This window comes from Diorhabda sublineata, chromosome 5, assembly GCF_026230105.1.
Source record: "Diorhabda sublineata isolate icDioSubl1.1 chromosome 5, icDioSubl1.1, whole genome shotgun sequence".
Taxonomy (NCBI): domain Eukaryota; kingdom Metazoa; phylum Arthropoda; class Insecta; order Coleoptera; family Chrysomelidae; genus Diorhabda; species Diorhabda sublineata.
Genome location: NC_079478.1, coordinates 32,454,544 through 32,474,801, shown reverse-complemented (window position 1 = coordinate 32,474,801; position 20,258 = coordinate 32,454,544). Strand labels below are relative to the sequence as shown.

Genomic DNA, 20,258 nt, shown 5'->3' with positions numbered 1-20,258 from the left:
CGCACATAATTAGTGTCTCTTCCTAGACCCGCACTTAACGCAGCAAAATACATAACTGACATTTTTAAAAATTCGTTTGGGCCATTTATTGGTGATGATTCTCGTTTAATGCATTATAATGCTAAACCACACGTTGCGACAGATGTTCTGAATTACCTAATCGAATTCATACCCTGGACTGGCCACCAATAAGTCCAGATATGAATCGAGCATGTCTGGGACATTTTAAAACGCCGCACTCGTCGTCGAAATCCATCTCAAAATTTGAATGAGCTTGAGCAACATTATTGTTTAAAATGCAAGTTTTATTTTCAAGAAAATTTTGTTTTATTGCAATGTTTTTATTTTTATTTTTTTACTCATTAAAAATCACTCGAAATTACCACACATTTCTAATTTTTGCGTCAAAATGATTGAAAAGAAGTTCAGAAATCGGGGTAGTGCGTTATTTTTGACCACGAGTGTACAAACAATATAGAAGTTGTAAGTCTCATGGTAGACGATATAAAATGTGTTTCATATTTTTGGCGTTCACTTTGTATCTATCGCAAACTTCACGTTTACGTTGTATATTTTTGTGATAATAATTACGCATAATTATTTATACTTTATATTATCAATCACTTATTTCTTAACTTCCGTCCTGTTACACGTGCTCTATGCGTGAATATGTTTTGATTTACTATTTTTATTCGATAAATAAAGTATAGAGCTTAGAGCATGGATCACTGAAACTATCGTCTATCATCATAATTGTTAAATCAATTTCTGTTAAATCTATAATTCATATTTGTAGTGTTGGATCGTCTGGTTAGTTGCCTAGGAGTTTAGCCTTCAGCCTCGTGGCAAAATGTAGCATCTGATCTGATTTAAATTTTGATTGTTGTTCAGTTGATAATGTGTGGTTTAACTTGAAATGACTTCTAAACTTAACAATAACTTTATTCTGTTGCTGCTGTTTTGATTGTTGTTTTTTTGTTCGAACTTCGATACTCTTGTCCTCGATGTTGCCAGAATGTATGCATTTTCTTTTGAATAGTACGATTTCATATGTCTCTAATGAAAATGAGGTGCAAGTATTTGTTCACAAAAGAAAGATGATAATTGAATCTTTTGACTGAGTATATAGTATATCTCCTCAAAGTATATATTTCTTCCCATTTACTAGTTATCATATACAAGCACCACGATGTTATTGGAATATAAAATTTTCAATAATCCTTTACTCACCTTTTTTCTCATGTCTATGCTGTTGTCCATCTATAGTAAATCCGAATTCATAAGGCCGACCTTCATCACTGTCTTTTTGGCTTGAAATCACCTCCAAGGTTATTATTATAAACGTGAGAACCTTAAATAAATAAAAATATTAATTTGCATTGCACTAATAACTTGAAGCAAACAGATTTTTTAATATTTGAGAAGGTCAAAAGTTATTCATAAATTTATAATCAAGTAATATTAAATCATACAAATCGAAGAACAAGCACATCTCTTGGAATGTGTTTAATATTCTTTTATCATGTACAGGGTTGCATTGAAGCATAGAAGTTGAAGAATGTGGTCGATGATTACTTCTCTATCATTTTTGATAACTTTTGTTGACATAAGAGTCTTAATTTGCTTTTTTGATTTCACTTTAAGTAAGCTCATTAGTTTTTTTTTCAAGAAGTAACTTTATCGGTCCACAAAACCTTGTGACAAAGGGCGCGGATTATTTCATGAGATCTTGTTATTAGTCTTGAAGGCATTAGACAAACAGCGAACAAATATTCGTTTATGCGAGTTGTGAGATCACCTTCAGAAAATTTTTTGTTTATACGCTGAGTGCCTTGAGCTGCCATCACAGCCCCAATAAATGGTCACATTGACAATTGTATCTTCCGGACTAAAAATAGTGCTTTAAGTCTATATGAGCTTTTTAACTGGAGAATCAACCAGAGACTGGAGGGATAACAAGCTTTTTTCACCTCTTTAATACTTTTGTAAGATATGTATATCAGCATTCCGTTTTTTTGCGCCAGATTTAATGAGTATGTAGGAATTCGCGTTAAATTGGCAATCCACAAAGAGCGCCAAAGCTTCTTCTAGAGTGTATTTTATTGGAAGAGGATATGGACGCGTGATGTCGTTTTGACTTATGACTGATTTCGGTAGAGGATTTTAACTGTCTTCCTTTTTTAACATTAGGTTCTTCGTTAGTTTACACAGAAAATTAATCATTTCTTGTATCGGTAATAAAATGTTTTTTGAACAGTTACATTTTTTCAATTTTTTATAACCAAAAATTCGGTGTCTTCACCTTCTAATTGAGTAAACCTGAGTAAACTGAGTAAATTTAATCGTGGATTTGCCAAATAAGCAATTATGCAGTCAACAAGTGTCAATTAAAGAGGTAGAAATTAGTAGAAACTTAGATTTAAAATACATCAAAAGAGGTTTGTTTGTTTATTATACCTATATTTGACTAGGAAATATTCGTCATACAAATGCTTCTCAAGATTTAGAAGATTTGTTTGATAAAGAGTTGATTGAGGAAGTACAGAACATTTCAGAACAAGCTTATTCCGATCGTCATAAAATTGATTATTACAATTTTTTGTCCGATGATGAAATTTTTGACCGTTTTCTTTTTCCTTTCCTATCAATTATTTTCGATATAAACCATAATTTTCACACCAACACATATTTCTCCAACTAGCGACTACATCAGCATTAACCTTAACAAAACCTTTATTCGACAACTAAAAGTTCCTACTAAAGTTAAGTGGCTAATAATTATTTGGCACTTTATTAGAACGTGAAGAAACCGGCCCTTAAACCCTTAACGCCGGACACTTGTACCATCTCGTTAACTAATAACATGTACGATTCAAAAACAAGTCGCGGAGGGACGTAATAATAAGTGACGAAAAGCGATAAGCCAGTGGCACACCGGACAACAGTGGGAGCGGTTGGTTACTGTTTTTGGCGATAAGCTGTGTCACGTAATATTCAGGTAAAGCCATCCTCACACGGGTCGACTCATTTGCAATTCGAATTGTCAACGGGAGTCGCGCGAAACCTTGTCTGTGTTTCACAGTGGGAGTCCTCACACGGGCCAGTTGTTAACTCAAATCCAGTTGGCAACGTGAATTGCATGAGTTGCACGCAACGCTCACTCCAGATCACTTGCAATCTCAGTCGCGTAGTTGCGTGCAGTACAATAGAAGACCAAGAGTACGGAAGGCCTTATATTATTTAAAATGAGTGATCAATCTCAATCTATTAATATTGTTCGACTGGTACAGATTACCTGATATTGGTATTCTGTCTCTGTATTGTAGGAGCAACCAATTTTTTGAATATACGCATGACACCAATATTTCCTTCTTCCTCCTCTATAATACCGTCTGTACTGATAGTACAGTATCTATCATTTCTTCCTCAGACTCACTAATACTAGAATGTATTTTCAGAAACTAGAACTACATAAAGTAAAATTATAGAAATTTCACTCGTCTGAGTTCTGTTACCAACTGAAACCGACTATCAGCCGAGAGTTGCAAACAGGTTGCACAATTCCAATTGCACAATTCCGATTGCGCGTTGCGCAGTCAAGTTTTCAAACTCAAATTGCTTTGAGATTTTGAGAATTGAGACTTTGAAATTAAATGTATTAATTCTCATGATTCTGTATACCCTAGCACCGGACAATGAACATGTTACTTTTTCTTATCAGTATTCATACTCTTTATTATCATTGTCTCCCTTTTTTTCCAGGCGACAGAAGAACGAAATTAAATAAAAATGGAAGAAAAGAAAAAGAAAATAAACTGGAATGAAGCAACTTTACACACTGTAATTACTAAGGTTTTGACAAAAGAACTTTCCTTAAGAGAAGCTTTGATACGCTACAATATACCAAAAAGTACTTTGCATGATAAAATAAAATAAAATAAAATAAAACCGCTAGATTTAATACCACATTTCCACCAGAGTATGAACAAATTTTTGAAATTGGCTTTCGAATTGACCGAATCTTTGCAGATCCCTTATTGCTTCAACAAGGAGAAAGGAGTTGCAGGTAAACACTTCTAGTATGATTTTATTTATAAACATTGCACAAATTTACACCTTCCAATATTTATAATTTCGATAAAACTGGAGTAAATTGTATGTAGAAGCATCAAAAAGCTCTTGCTGCAAAGACTGTTCTTAACTGGAAAAATTTTTTCCCGCCATTTTTCGTATTCCTAGGAGGAGAATAAATTATATACTTTTGATCAATGCACCAGCTAAAAGTGTGGGTGTGGCCTAGCCAAAAGGCTGAATGGATAACGATTTCTTTCTACGTTGGTTGTAGCTTTTTGTAAAACACTCACATCCAACTAAAGAGAGACCTGTGCTGCTCCTATTAGATGGCCACTGCAGCTACCTGACTCTGGTAGTAATCAATTTTTGTCGTGAAAATAACATTCATTTTATAAGCTTTCCGCCACATACCACGCATAAGCTCCAATAATTATACAGAACTTTCATGAAACCGTTCAAACTTGCCTATAAACAACAATACGACTTATGGATGAGAGCAAATGCTGGATCACGAATAACCGACTATGATATTGCCGGTCTCATTAATAAAGCATTCACTATAGTTGCTGAAATGGATATTGCAAAATTTTAATACACGGCATTTGCCCATTTGATAGTAATTTGTTTTCCAACCTGGATTATTTGGCAGCTAAATTGACCAACATTCCATTAGAAGAACCAGTAGCTTCATCAAATATTACTGATTCGAACGAAAAGGGTCCCACTGATCGCGTCGCTGATTCACCGGTAGCTGAAAGCAGCATTTCAACCTGCAATTTGACCTCAAGAGAATCCACGGACTCTTATGTGTTCCACTCACGAAACAGTGACCAGCAGTCCCAAGCCATCGACGAGCTTTAATTAGGATGTTAGTCCATGAGGCTTCAATATTTTATCAATGGAATAAAAGTCATCAACCTCAGGCCATCGACTTGTCGCAATACAAATATTATTCAAACTGTTCATAAATTGTCTCCATTACTAGAGGCTGCAAAAGATTAAAATCAACTTTAAAACTGCAATAGAAGAGGAAGGGGCTGAAAACAAAGGTAGAAAAGCCAAAGGAAAAAAGAGAAAGCAAGCCAAAGAAGTAAAAGACAGAAACAAATGAGAAAATAATGCAATCAGAAAAAACTACTTGCGTAGTACGCTGAGAAGACAATGACGCAGACTGGATACAATCCTTCAATTGCCCTGATTAGGCAATTACCAAAGTTTAATTTATGTTTTCGAATATGTTTATGCAGAAGCTGCAAATTTGTTTTCAAAATAGTTCAAACTAAAAACCGCCGCTGTAGAACTCTTCCCTAATAGCGAAATTTAGTCGAATTTTCTACAAACTCGAGACTGCGAATTTAACAAATAAATCATGTTTTGGGAAAATTTTGTTGAAAGCTGTAGTTTTTAAAAATTAATTAAATTTGAATATTTTTTTATAAAGCACTTATCTTAATTTACTTAGAAAAAAATTAATTCAAAAATATGGAAAATGCCAAGAACAGGAAACATGTTCGAGCTTTACAAATAAAATATCAAGTGTGTCTAAAATATGCCGACAAAAAAATAATACGAATTTTGTCATGGCCTATTCAATATCTCTCTTGTACTTTGTGGATCATAGTAAGGGTTCTAACTACCGATATACACAGAGATATTTGCAGTATTGGATATTTTAATTTTTGATTTGCTACATTATAAAAAAGCCACAATGTGCGACGTTCGGAAACTGTGATCTAGATAAGGATCCGCAATCAGCTGATAGGTAATCTATCTGATCCCGGGTTATGATTTCCAAAAACTCCTTATGTTTCAATATATCTATGTAAATACCCATATTTTGCTCATTTATTTACTGCTAAAAACAAAACTCTATCCCTTTTGACACCTGGTAACTGTATTGTTTGTATTTATTCACGAGTTTATGCTAAACAACCGGATTCAACTTATTGCGAAACTATTACTTTACGGCGAAATGCTTATGAATAATAACCATTGTATAAAAGGTACGGCGATGGATAAATCAATGTTAATACATCACTTAGTAATGTAAAAAGCATGATTCTATTATTATTTTACGCATACTGTGCAAATACAATTATCCAAATACCGAATTAAATATGTTTCAATAGGAAAATAATTACGAATGGTTCATTGAAGAAGTTCACTTATTGGAATGTGAAATTCATACATTGATCATTCATTCATTATTTCAAATGATTAAATTAAACGACGAAAATATTTATATCCAGCTTACATATTGTTGATAAACACATTTTTTTAATATAAATTTAATTTAATAAATACAGTTACCACCACGAACAACACTTTATCTAAAGACGTTTTCACTTAAACGAATTAAAAATGTAAATTATATTAGTTGATAAAGTGCCATCCCAGGTAACACGGTTTCACGAATTTTCAGCATGACAACATGATTTGTGTGCAGGGGCGTTGTCCTGCAAAAACCAAACAACTTTGGATAGCTTTCCGCGTCTTTTCTCTTTAATTTTTTCCCGTAGAGTGGTCAGCAAATGTCGAATAGTAATCTCAACTTATTGTTCTACACTTATCCAAAAAATCAATCGTGATTACTCCATGGCAATCCCACAAAACTGAAGTAAGAACTTTTCCAGTAGATTTTTGGACACAAAACTTCTTAGGTCTCGGAGAACCAGAGTGTCGCCATTCCATCGATTGTTGCTTTGTTTCTGGATCGTAGCAATGTACCCAAGTCTCATCCATAGTAACAATTCGGTTTAAGAAGTCTACATCGTTTTTAAATCGAGCACAGATCGAACGCGATGCTTCTACCCTTTGCACGCTTTTGGTCAACATTCAAACATTTGGGGATCCATTTTGCAATAATTTTTCTCATGTTCAAATTGATGTGAACTATATGATGAACGGGTTCGTATGAAATATTCAGTGCTTCAGATATCCATTTTAGCCCAATTCGACGGTTTGATAAAATCATGTCATGAACTGCATCGATATTTTCGGGGACTGACACAGAAACTGGCCCTCCCGATCGGTCATCATCTTTAATGGAAAATTTACCTCTTTTGAAGCTTGCAGTCCAATTTTTCACAGTTGCATACGAAGGACATTGATCACCAAGGATATTAAGCATACCTTCGTAAATCTGCTTACCTCTTAACCCTTTTAAATACAGGTACTTGATGATGGCTCGATACTCCCAATTTTCACAATTTCGGTGGACATCTTTTTTCTTTTAATTGACGTCAAACTTTACACTGACACTTCTAATAAGTTATTGTTCGTTGCTATGGTATCGCAATATTTTGTTTATGCATAGAACTGATTTAGGCTAACTAGATATCAATTCATCTGGAAAGAAAAGAATTTAACCTGCCTGAGGTGAGTGTGAGCAGGTATTCGTGCGGGAGGTCTCGAGGGTCCGCACTTCTCCTAGGATTACCGGACTGGCCAAAGTTATCTGGAAAAGCTCGAAGATTTACGTGGACAAATGGACATCGATCCAATACTCGTGAACATCCGTAATTTCATGCAGGATGGAACTTCGCTACACTACGCGTTATATGTGAGGAAGTACCTTAATGTTCATTTTGGAGAATGGATAGACAGACGAGAATTCGTTGAGTGGCCGGCACTCAGTTCATGTGATCTAACACCGTGTAATTTCTTTCTGTAGGGCCTTCTCAAGGACCGCATTTCAGCAAGAGAATCACGCACCTGTCTCTCCGTGGAGAAACACTGCCGTAAATACATTAATCAAGACTGGCAACAATTTGAACACTTACAGTAACCCTTTTTCAAATCCCTTTTGTAAATTGAATTTATTTTGACGCTGCATTTTTTTTTATTAACACAATTTTGTTACCGTCCTCTGTATGATAACGTTTGAGTGATCGAATCCTGAAATAATGTTTCAACAAAAAGGTGTGTAAAATAGATTTTTGAATGTGCTAATCAAATTAATTTCACAATCTTAAAACTTCCTAAAGTAGTCACGAGAATAAACAAACAAATGAGTCGATTATATTTTTATAGATTAGATTTAACCTTCAATCGATACATCACTGATTTTATAGCGATAACTAATTGGAATTAGTATGCATAGTTTCCATTAAATAACAATAAAAGCGGTAGACTGAAAAGTAATAAAGTATAGTTTTTTCAGTTAAATATATAAGCAAGTACCATACTACATTATGTTGAATATCAGCTCTTGATTCGAAGACTTATATATGTATAACATTGACCATATCATCATTGTTCGACTTAAGACGTCTTTCCCAGTTGCAGTAGATCCCTGGCATATCCTATCTAGGAGACACTCAACCACCGATAGAATCCTAAACTTTAATGGGACTCCCTTACCCGGTTAAGCTGTGGTTATATGACTTATATAAGTCAAAATTGTCTAAACTAAATCTAAATGAAGGGAGGCAGACTCTAGTAGAGCCCTGATTCAAAGGCGGTACCACCAATCCTGACTCACAGTTTTTTAAAACAGAAAAAATAAGATATTAAGTTTTGAGACATATATAAAAACAAATATTTATCATTGGATGGCAAACAAGGACTATACGGCGGACCCATCAATTCGATGTTTTGACTGCTCATAAACGTTTTTGTTTAAATTGATGCAGTGGACAATTATTTGCATTCTGCGATTGGTTCTTTGATTTCAAGTTCTATGATTCGTCGCCTGTCACGATCTTATCGATGTCTTTTTGGAGCACCGTGATTGATTTTGTTCAGAATTTTGCACCTATCGACACGAGCGTTTTTATGAGCGTCAGTCCAATTATGCGGTATCCAACGAGAAAAAATCTTTTTGACAGCCAAGAGTTCATGCAATATTAAATATATGCTAGTAGAACTAATGCCAAAGTATGTCTCAACATCACGGTATGTCATATGACGTCCTGGATGATCAGTTTACGCTCAGCATCGATGTTTTCTGGCATTCGGAAAACCACTAAAAGTCGAAACAAGTTTTTTTGGCTCACTTCTGTTGGTTTAATACACGTCGAAAGTCCATTTTTTCGCCAAGATGAATGTTTTAAGTATCTGCAAACAACACAAATCGCATTCGTATGAGAATACTTTCTGAGTACGTACCCCATTAAAAATGTTAAACTATATGATGGAAATGTCAGAGTTATGATATTCACATCGTGTTGTCATATCTGAAAACTTGAGTAGCAGCCCTCGTATATACGATCCTCATCCTCGAAAATATTATGAATAAACGTAGATGGAACCTAGGGTTTATCGTTGAGGCCGATTACGCTTGGGAAGCTCTCTAATTCTGGAGAGCCTCGATGAGCTATGACGAAACGATCAAGGGGACTGTGAAAAGATTACCCAAGTAATTACAACAGCTGAGTTCTGCATTGTTTCTGGAATAATAGTGATAACACTATGTTTATATCAAATGGGAATACCCTATTACAATATATGCATAAACACACTGATTATTAAGTTAAAGTTTGCCTTTAGTCTCTGAAGACGATAAGTTGATTATCGAAATGCGCGGTAGACAGTATAATTCTGAATTTTGTTGTAGTGATAACAGCAAATAGTGTGTTCAGTGTAAAAATCACGAACGGTTATGGAATTTCCAAATTATCAGCTTTCCATGTCTGACTATCAAAAATACTGTCTTTTTTAGCTGTAAATTTAAATATTCTCGTGTCGTTATTATTAAATTCAAACTTAGTTCCTAGTAAACGACAATCATAACATAACCCCAACGATTCTAGAAATTTCAGTGCATCCGTAACTTATGTTTCAAACATTCTAATACACTAAGCTTAAGTTGAAATCGTTAAAGATTTCTTCTGGCGCATTAATTTGTCTTTGCCTATATGGGATGATGCACATATTTATTTTTTGGATTTATTTGTTATCTTGGTGTTTGATAATTTGTGACGACATGTTTTCGTGTTACGAAAACGCTTATTTGAGCTTTTCAAAAAATAGGAGATACATTTTTTGATCAAAATCGATGAATTTTTTTAAAAACTAAACCAATTCTTGTGACATGAAACTTCTTGTTGGAAATTAAAGAAGTGAGCAGCATATGAGATTTGAAAAAAACAACTGGTTTAGGAAAAGCGGCACTTCATGTTGTTTAGCTTTCAGATTCAACAATATGATTCGAATTAAGATGTTACAGATTAGAACAGTTACATGTATGAATTATGTGTCGTAGAAGAAATAGAATAAATGAAGCCAAAAATTAGGTGGACCAGATTTCAGATAATAGTGTAGAATTATTTATTCTTTCATACACTTTCATACATCTAATTATATATAAAACTATTGGAAACTTTGTTGGTGGTAGCACAAGTTATTCAGACAGTTCGAAAGGCTACAGAACAAATATAATGGAAATCGAAGAATTCCTACAAACTAAAATTAATGATAAATACAATTTTATTAATCCTGACTAATGAGTTCATACACGAACAGTTAAGGTGGTACTAAATGGAAGATCAAAGAACATAGGGGTACAGGTAGACATGGTTTAGAACAGAGATTCCCAAAGTGGTCGATATTGACCCCTTGTGGTCAATATCAATTTCCAAGGGATCGACATAAACGAAAACTGTTTTTGGGGGTCGACGACGTCTAAAAATCGGCTCGTATTAACTAACCCGAGTTCTTATTTAAGGAGTAGTTCAACCAAGGCTATCAGACATTCTGGTTGCAACGCAACATTAAAACACAGTATTCTACATTGTGGAACATTGCTGAAAAATACCTTATCCATACCTTTCCACCAACTTACCCCGTCGAAAAATGTTTCAGTGTTGTTACAAACATTTTGACACAACAAAATCAACGAACGTGGTGATTTAATGCTGCAACTCACCAATATTGAACCGAATTTAGTTAGATTGATAGAAAGTCACCAGAATCATCCATCGCACTGAATTTTTCATTTTTTTATCTTCACTTTGCGATTTAAATTTCTACTCAAGTATTCTTACGTAACTTGTATTAATAATTATCAATTACACTTGATATTTACTGAGTTTTATTGTATTTAATTTGATAAATTTTGATGACTAAATATTGTCAACTCACTTAACCAACCGCAAAGTTTCTTAATTGGTAATTCTTCTGGGTAAATAATTAAAAAATTCTATATCTATTTTTTTTTCTTGTAAGTGAAGTAATTGTAAAGTAATTACGGGGGTCTGAGATATCAGTTCAGTTAGGAAAAGGGGTCTGTTGCCTAAAATGGTTTGGGAATCCCTGGTTTAGAATCTAATTTATCACATGGCGACACCAGCTGAAAAAAGAAAATAAAGATTGTTTTAAATCTACGTTGAACTCTGTATTGGCCCATTTTTCACCGAAGTTTGATTGATTACTTTGTTTTAAAATGAAGTAATTTGAAATATGAAAGTGTTTTGATTCCAAAAAAATTGTTCGTTCCATAATTTGTCTCAAACATTTCAAGTGTAGATTTGCGGTATACGAAAACCACTAAATATGTAGCTGTGAAGATGTTAATATATAAATATCTTTAATAACACATTTGAATGTTCGTTATTTTAGGTCTCTTCTGTTTAAAAATTATTACAAAAACTAATCTTAAAAGAGAAGAAACCTAAAATCAAGAACATCATATGAAACTATTCTCAATAAAATGATTTTGAGCAACTTTTGTGTATTTTTATCTACGTACGATGAGGAGGAGCCAAATTGAGTAAATTTGTTAAAAAGTAAATGAGGGCGTGTTGGGAAAAGTGCTTGGACACGATTTGTATTTTTAAATGCGATTTTTTTTCAAAAAATATTATACATGGTGTGTCATGTGACAATGGATGATATCAACTTCCTTATTTTAAATACAAAACACTAAATATTATATATTTTTTGAATTCTATAGACAATTCTAGACATAATTCATTCAAAAATTAACAATTAAAAAGTTTAATTTACTTCCTATTTAGCTCTTTAGAATCCATAGAACTAGAAGATGATTTCGATTGGAGATTTAATCAGAAGATGTTTTCTAATGAGAGCAAATGATCTAAAAAGAATCCTTACTGGATGAGACAGGAAAATATCGTCGCCCCAAAATTACATGCTTGTATGTCACATTTTACGAAAAATTCAGTTATCAATGTAATAAAGTTCCATGTTTCATAAGCTTTCTTCTGCTACTCTCGCATAGATGATAGCACGTATACAAACCTCTAAAATAACAAAATTACAAACTTGTATGTTTTCAAACATTACGATTGGGTTACCAGAGTTGTAATTTCAACATACAACTCTCAAGTTCTTAAGATAGAGTTTTAAAGATAATTTTTTTGGTGTATGTTATAAAAAACAACTATGTAATATTCACTAAGGTAGTTATGTCAAAACGTTTCATGTGTTGATGTGAGGAAGAAATTGGAAAATTAAATTAAAATTAAAGAAAAAGAAGGTACAGTTTCTGAAGATGGAAGAAAAGAATATAAATTCCACATAACCGAAAAAGATAGCATGAGGAATGAACGAAAAACGATAGAGAAGGAGAAACAGCTGTTTTGTGTTTTGATCTACAGAACGTCCTCACGTGTTCAAAAGCTGATATTATAAATTTCTTTTATAAGAGTAAACTAAACGTTTATAATATGACGGCCCATTTATAAATAGGGAAAAAAGTATATTGCGCAGTATTGGTATGGCCAAAGACTTTACAAGGAAGAGCTGGGAATGACATTGCAAGTTCATTTTATAGAATTCTAAATAAAGTCTTCACTTACCATCTTGAAATAACAAAGTTAGTGGTTTGGAGTGATAGTTGCGTACCACAGAATGGAAACAGTTTTATCAGTTACGCAGTTGCTCAGATCATACAAACATACAAAAATGTGGTAAAACTTACAATGAAATTTGTCGGTCATTCTTGCGTACAAGAAGTAGACGCAGTACACAGCTGCATAGAAAAGAGTTTACGGAAAATGGAATATTTTTCTCCAATTTCACTAGTACTTTGTTTACTGAAAGTAAATATACGTAGTTCTTATCGTGTTATATAGATGCAACCAGTGGACTTCCAAGCAGGTGCACGTGGATTATAGCTTAGTACCATATTCTAAAGTTTGCATGCAATTTAACAAGATCATGCCGTAGTAAAATATAAAACAAAATTAGACCGTTGCACACGTTCGACATACCTTGAGTAAAAAAACAGAAATTACACAGAGACCCAAGGGGTAAATGAAGCTAGAAAAATTAAAAAATACCGAGGTATCTCTAGCTAAAAATAAAATAGATACTTTGCGCAGCATGATAAAATGGATGCTAGCTGAGGATGGACAATATTATGACACCATTATTTGTTCAACTGCTACAGCAAATGAAGAAAAAAAATAACAATTTTATAGTACTATGTTGTTATTCAATTAATTGTCTTATAGGAACCACGTTTATGTGTAAAAAATAAAGAGTAAAATTTATTTTGAAAATATTTTACAAGGGTTTTCGAATTTTTCTTATTCACTTTAAATGTACTCGTACGTAAGCTATTTTTTAGTTTATAGTTTTTTTACATTGATAAAGTAATAAATACTTTTAATTTTTAGTAAGTAAAGTGTTTTTTGTGTTGTTGTTCAAAGTTGTATGAAACATTTATAAAATATAAACACACTATACAAGAATATCAAAGTTGTAGGTTTTCAACAAAATATTATTTATTTCAAGCAACGAGAATACTTATAGAAAAGTTTTACTTTAGTTCATTATGAAATACTAAACCAATACTAAAACTAATTAGAGTATAATCATTTTTTGACTTTGCTGTATTTTAAATCTGTTTTTTCTCGAATCTACAATAATATTACTTAGAACCCTGTAATTTTGGGGCTACGATATGTAATATCATGAAAAGTTAATGTTTGTGCAGAAATTACTGAAAATCATATCGTAGTTCCCTTTTCCATTGATAGTAACTTAAACAATTATTAAAAAAAAAAACTATTTTTAAAACAGAAGAGACCTAAAATCAAGAACATTTAGATGCATTAATATATCAAAAGATCTAAGAAATAAGAAACTAAAGAAATTAATACCTTTAATTATTTTGTTTAATATATTTCCTTGGAAGAAGCTCAACCTTCTTAAATTATTGTAGTTATCGTTTGTTATACGATACGATTTTAATAACTTGAGCACGAATTGCTCATGAGAACGACCTTATGAATATAAATATCTAGTAAAAAATTATTCACAATATAAATTTTTTCGCGATAGTTAGATCGAAGTAAATGATCACAACAACTATCCACTAATCATCCTTTCATTGATTATTACCTCATCCCATTAACATTCACTGGGTTGTTTGCACATGCAAATACAATAAACACTATATATTCTAGGCCAAGAGCATATTATATATTTATAGTAATTCTTCTTTTAATAAAAAATTGTTATCACTTACCTTTCTACTGAGCATCTTCACGTAGAGCAATAAACACACAAAAATGACAAAAAAACTGTTTCACTTGTCACGGGGTACCGATTTTCCAAAAAATTTTTTTAGAATGGATTACAGTAGTCAGTAAGCCATTCTTTCTATCTATCTACAGTAGAGGATTCATGGACGTCTTTTTAAATGTGTCCCCCGCCACTGGTTGTCACTATCATGCGTTTACACTAAGAAAAAGCCTTTATTATATGAAATGATTGTGGTTTATGAGTTCTAATTCTACAAAAGAATCTAAATGATTGAAAGGAGTTTATAAACACTTGAAACACTAATACATAACCTACACTGTGAAACTTCGAACTAAAATCCTGCTACCTAACGTGTGTCTTATTATAAATTGAGCCTCCCTTCAAATTTGTTGAGAAAAACTCTTGGACACCTGGATGCGCATATACAAGGTCATGTAACAGTAGCCTATTCCAATTTTCTCATATTAATTGCAACCCCCTGTATATTACTCATTTTTTCTATTCTCCAGACAAGTGTAGACATAATTCATGAATAATATCTTGAAATTAGTGTTTTCAGATTGATGAAATAAATATTAAAAAAATATATTTCACATAAAATTATTTATTAATACACAAAACATTAATTTCAATACAGGAAATGTTCTAAATACTCTTCGTGAACTTCTTCACAACAAGTCCGTTGTAGAAATGTCTTTTAACGTTACTCAACGTCTCAAGCTTGACCGATCTAATTGCCAAATTTTTATTATTCAGTCATGTACGTCGAGGGAGTTTTGTATACAATACTTGTGATATATCACTACAGACATAAGTCTAATAGCGTCAGATTAGGAGATCGTGCTGTCCATTATATCAATGCGCGTCTCCCTATCAACTAATTTGGAAAAATATTAGGTACTGCTGGTCATAATTTGGTAATGGGGCGGTGCTACATCTGGCTGAAAGCATGTTATATTCACATAAACTTGTAAGTTTGCTGGATCAGGACATTATTTTAGAGCAGTTCTAAAATTTATCTCTATTCAAGTTGCCATCAATGGGAAAGAGAACTACGATATGATTTCCAGTAATTTCTGCAGAAACATTAACTTTTCAGGATATTGCATATGTTCTTGTCTCATCCAGTGGGGATTCTTTTTAGATCAAAAGCGGCAATTTTCTGATCCAATTACATTGTTCTCCTATCGAAATCATCTTCTTCTTCCATGGTCTCTAAAGAGCTAAATAGGAAGTTTGTGAAGTAAAATAACTTTTTAATTTTTCTTTTTTGAATGAATTATGTCTAGAATTGTCTATGGAATTTATAATATACAATGTTTTGTATTTAAAATAAGGAAGTTGATATCGTCCATTGTCACATGACACAACATGTACAATTTTTTTTTTGAAAAAAAATCGCATTTGTAAATACAAATCCTGTTCGAGCGCTTTTCCCAACACGTCCTCATTTATCTTTAAACGAATTCATTCCATTCGGCTCCTCAACATCGTACGTATATGAAAATACACATAAGTTGCTCAGAATCATCTTATTGAGAATATTTTCATATGATGAAATATATATAGGGGGGAAAGCATAATACATGCAATTCATATTCGTCTAAGATTAGCCACTTCTTCAGCCCTTTGTATCTTAATATCGTTAAAACTGTCTCCGAACACTTCTTCTTCGGTATTTTGTCTTAATGAGTGATTAAATTCATTTTTTGATGCATCAGTGAATAAAACTTCCTTTTGTATTCAAAATTCTACCAAGTACTATCAAGTTAGTAAAGTGGTATTGGTTAAACTTAGGAATTCCATGACCGGCTTCGGAAAAATCAATTTAGGGATTCTTATTTAATATTGCACCCTGTATAATATGCAATAATGCATTATACATTTATTTCTTACACCAGTTCATTTAAGTGCCAGTTTGGGCTAGGTATATTAAAAACGCGGGATAAAGTTCGGAAAATGTTCGGGATTTCGGTACTGGAAAACCCTTTAATAACTTTCAATCGGTCTCATTCTCTTGCAATCCAAAGTTGTATGAACAACATTTAGACTTTTTGTGATTATTTTGATTTCTTCATTCGAGCGATCCATATTTATTTCTTGTATCTTAAATTGTTCCGCAGATTCTTGAAAATTGTTGTAATTTATTTTAGGTTAAAAGTTTAGAGAAAGCACCTTGGAGAGGATATTATTTTCTGAAAAATCATATTGTGACAACAGATAGGTTGTGAAATTAATGTAGAACTGTAGAAATTGTTTTTTAGTAAATCGCAAAAAAACTTGTAGTTTTTTCTTCGCTCGATCTTCTGGCGGAACCCATGCATTTCAGTATGCATCTCATTAACTGACAGAGTATCAATTGAATCTTCTTCATTGTTACTTCTACTGAAAACATAAAGTTATGGACAAACAATAAATATACCAAAATCTCTTTCTCTTCCTCTTCATTGCGGAATTCCAGGAAATGAGATTTTAGGGCATGTTTCATTATTTCTTCCGACTGCATCTCTTTTTATTACCGAAAATTTTCAAACTTCAAACTTTTCATGTCCACTTCCAATTTATCAGTACTATGTTTTCGGGATTATGGAGAATATGATCGAAGCAACAAGATATAATAATGTTTTTATATTTAGATTGCTAAAGTGTATAAATTGAATGGTTTTGCCGAAGTTTACATTCGTATTATCAGCAGAAAATGCTGATATTTTCTTCAAAGATAATCCATTTTTTTCTCCAGTGTGTCTAATAATAATTTAGTTACTTCATCTGCTGATTCGAGGCTGCATTCTACGAAATCGAGAAGATGATTTTGAATCCCTGTATCGTAGTCAAAGTATCGTATGCAAATTGGAAACATTTTTCTGTTTTTTTATTACTTGCATCTATCGCGATCGAAAAATATAGATTTTTCTCACGTGCGATCTTGGGCAGTATTTCGCTTATAATAGAATCTGTTTTTATCCCACTACAGCTATACTTCAGAGCAATTTTTGAATCACTACAGATCTAAGGTAACAATCCATACTATCGAAGCCTTGCCTTATGATAAACCGATGCGAGTTCTCCAGTAGCTATTTTTTTTTCGTGTCCGAAGCAGACTTTTCAGGCTTTGGAAAATATTGTGTTAATTTACTCGATGCTCTATGGCTAACAACAGTCATGTGAAATTTAGTAGATGCATGTTGTTTTACACCACTGAGGCCACAATGAGTACAAGAAAAGTATTTATTGCATAAGTGACAAGATGCCTGGTACGGATGTTCTTTGACTTGTTTCAACCAGGAATAGCTATTTTCCCAGCTTTTGATTATACTTTGTTAGCCTTTTAGCTTTCTTGGAAGGTATCACACTACTACTAGCCTTTTTACTACAGTCACTATTAATGTCAAGTCAAGAGTCTTTATAAACTGCGCGTCAGCGAAAACGAGCCACCCCAAATATTTGCGAAATCATCAATTGTTACTAATTGCTTATTCAGCTTCCCTTTAAGCTATTTGCAATCATCCATACATAATTTTGTAGGAAATTTCATAAGCTACAAAACCATGTGAGTTGCAGCCCTTCTAGGTCCTTTTCTTCAGAGAATTTTGATGTTAGAGGGTAAAAAAGACTCTCCCTTAGCATTGAAATCAATAATTTAAACGCTTATATCTCGTTTAATTTTCAAACTACGTGAGTTTATAAGAAACCAAAATGTTCATTAAAATAAAATCTAAATTTGAGCTACAAAAAATCTTTTCGTTGATCCAATAGTTTTTGAGATATTTTGAAAAAATGACGTTTTTTTTTTAAATCGAAAGAAAAAAAATTTCACATTAAGCCATTTTTTCCAAAATATACGTGTTCCAAACCAATCAAATTTTTGGAACGTGTTGGTATGGCTTAAACAAAGATGGGCTACGATTAATTTCAATTTTGCCACACATGGTGTTAAATTTACCGACATTTTTTTTTATTTCGAGTTACTTAACTTATTTTCGTCATAACTCGCTTAATTTTCATGCTAAACGATTTTATAAAAGCTCATTTCAAAGGTCTGAAAAAGTACTTTAAAAATATTTAGCATAAATTTACGAAATAGAAAAAATGGCTTTCAGTGACTTGCTGAATATTATTTGAAAAATTTAATTCAAACTAATTCCTTCATTTTTTTAAAAGCTTCATTTTTGATACGAATAATTTTTTTCAGAGAATGCGTAATTTTTGAATTTTTCGTAAAAAAATGTTGAAAAACGTGGTTTTTCTTTCAATTTTCAATCGCGAACAACTCAGGAATTATTGAGTTAAATAAAAAACCTCATTCCACATTTTCTTCATAAAATTCAGTTCTCTATGTATTTACGTTGTTATTTTGAAATTTTAAATCCCCCTATCTTGAGTAAGGGTGGCATTCACCGCTGGGGTAGCAGCATACATTGGCACCAAATCAGGTTTATTATTTGCATCATTTTTGTGCTTCTGTCAAAATTTCAAACTAATCCATGAAGGTCTTCAAAATTGTGAGTTGATTTGCTTGGTTCACTGTACTATGAAGGAAAATTTCGAATTTCGACTACTTCATGTACGTTTATTGTGATTTACAACGTTTACGTTGTAACATTTCAAGTGATTTTAAGTTTTAGACTAAATGTTGTATTAAAGTAGCTTCCATAGAGTTGAGTTTAGTTCTTAACAATGGATGAAAAATATCGGAGAGCTGTTGAAATTGAAGCATTGCTGGATATTGGAACAAGTCAACGGGAGATGCGAGAAGTTTGAATGTTAGTCGTTCAACAGTACAAATAACACACCAGCGGTTTCAGACGACCGGCTCTCACCAGCGACGGGTGGAAAACTAAATAGCAGTCAGCACATCTACTGTTCGGCGAAGGTTGAAAGAAAGTGGTTTGATAGCTTGCAGTCCAGCTTGCTTACTGCAGCTCACAGAAGACGCAGACTTGATTTTGCTCATGAACATATGAATTGGTATTGTTCACAGATGAGTGTTTGTATGGCAACGATGGCAGAAATAAGTTGTACAGAAGAGCTGGAGAACGGTATGCTGCCTGTTTCAGGTTACCAGGGGATGGCTCAGTAATGTTTTGGGAAGGTATTTCTTTTTAGGCATACACGGATCTCGTCGTGTTTCACAAAGCTGCACTAGCAGCACGACGATTTGTTGTAGAGCCCCAATTTCAATCTTATTGAGCATATTTGAGACTAGCTCAAAAGACGTGTAAGACGTTGCATACCTGCTCCATCAACACGTGAAGAGCTCCGATTGAGGAATGAACCAATTTTTCTCAAACAAACATTCAGAATATCTTGCTTTCTATGACTACTCGCATGAGAATTACCATACAGTATTGAGCTGGCAATACGCCTTTTCGAAAAATAAACATCGTTACTTTGTGTGTTTGTGCTTCGTTCAATTATTGTAGTGTAAACTGTGTAAAGTATTGTTTCTTAATAAATTTATAAATTCCTGAATTGCTGCTTACTTTCTAATGCTAGCATGCTAAAATCATTAATGAATAAATACATCATATATTTATCACAACAAAAATAAACTGAAAATTTTAATAATTTCGCAATTTCTTGAGGGAGCCCGTTTTCTTTCATGCGCAGTGTATAAATACAGTGAAAACTCGAAACTCAAGGGACGAGTAATATATTTCGAGTTAGACTTTCGAGTAAGGGAGACTTCGAGTTACATAGGTTAACATTGTTTAATGAATTTTATTCTT

The 20,258-nt window shown here is 33.0% G+C and overlaps 1 protein-coding gene across 1 annotated transcript in view; it reads right to left on the bottom strand.

Annotated features, from left to right (window-relative positions):
* LOC130443930 (uncharacterized) overlaps positions 1-14,658 on the bottom strand; it is a 33,628-nt gene extending 18,970 nt beyond the window's left edge. Inside the window, exons 1-2 of the mRNA XM_056778830.1 lie at positions 14,513-14,658; positions 1,231-1,351 (exon numbers count right to left, since the gene is read on the bottom strand). Coding sequence (XP_056634808.1) covers positions 1,231-1,351; positions 14,513-14,527 — 136 coding nt within the window. The 5' untranslated portion in view covers positions 14,528-14,658. The remainder of the gene's footprint in view (positions 1-1,230; positions 1,352-14,512) is intronic.
* Between the last annotated feature and the right edge of the window lie 5,600 nt (positions 14,659-20,258).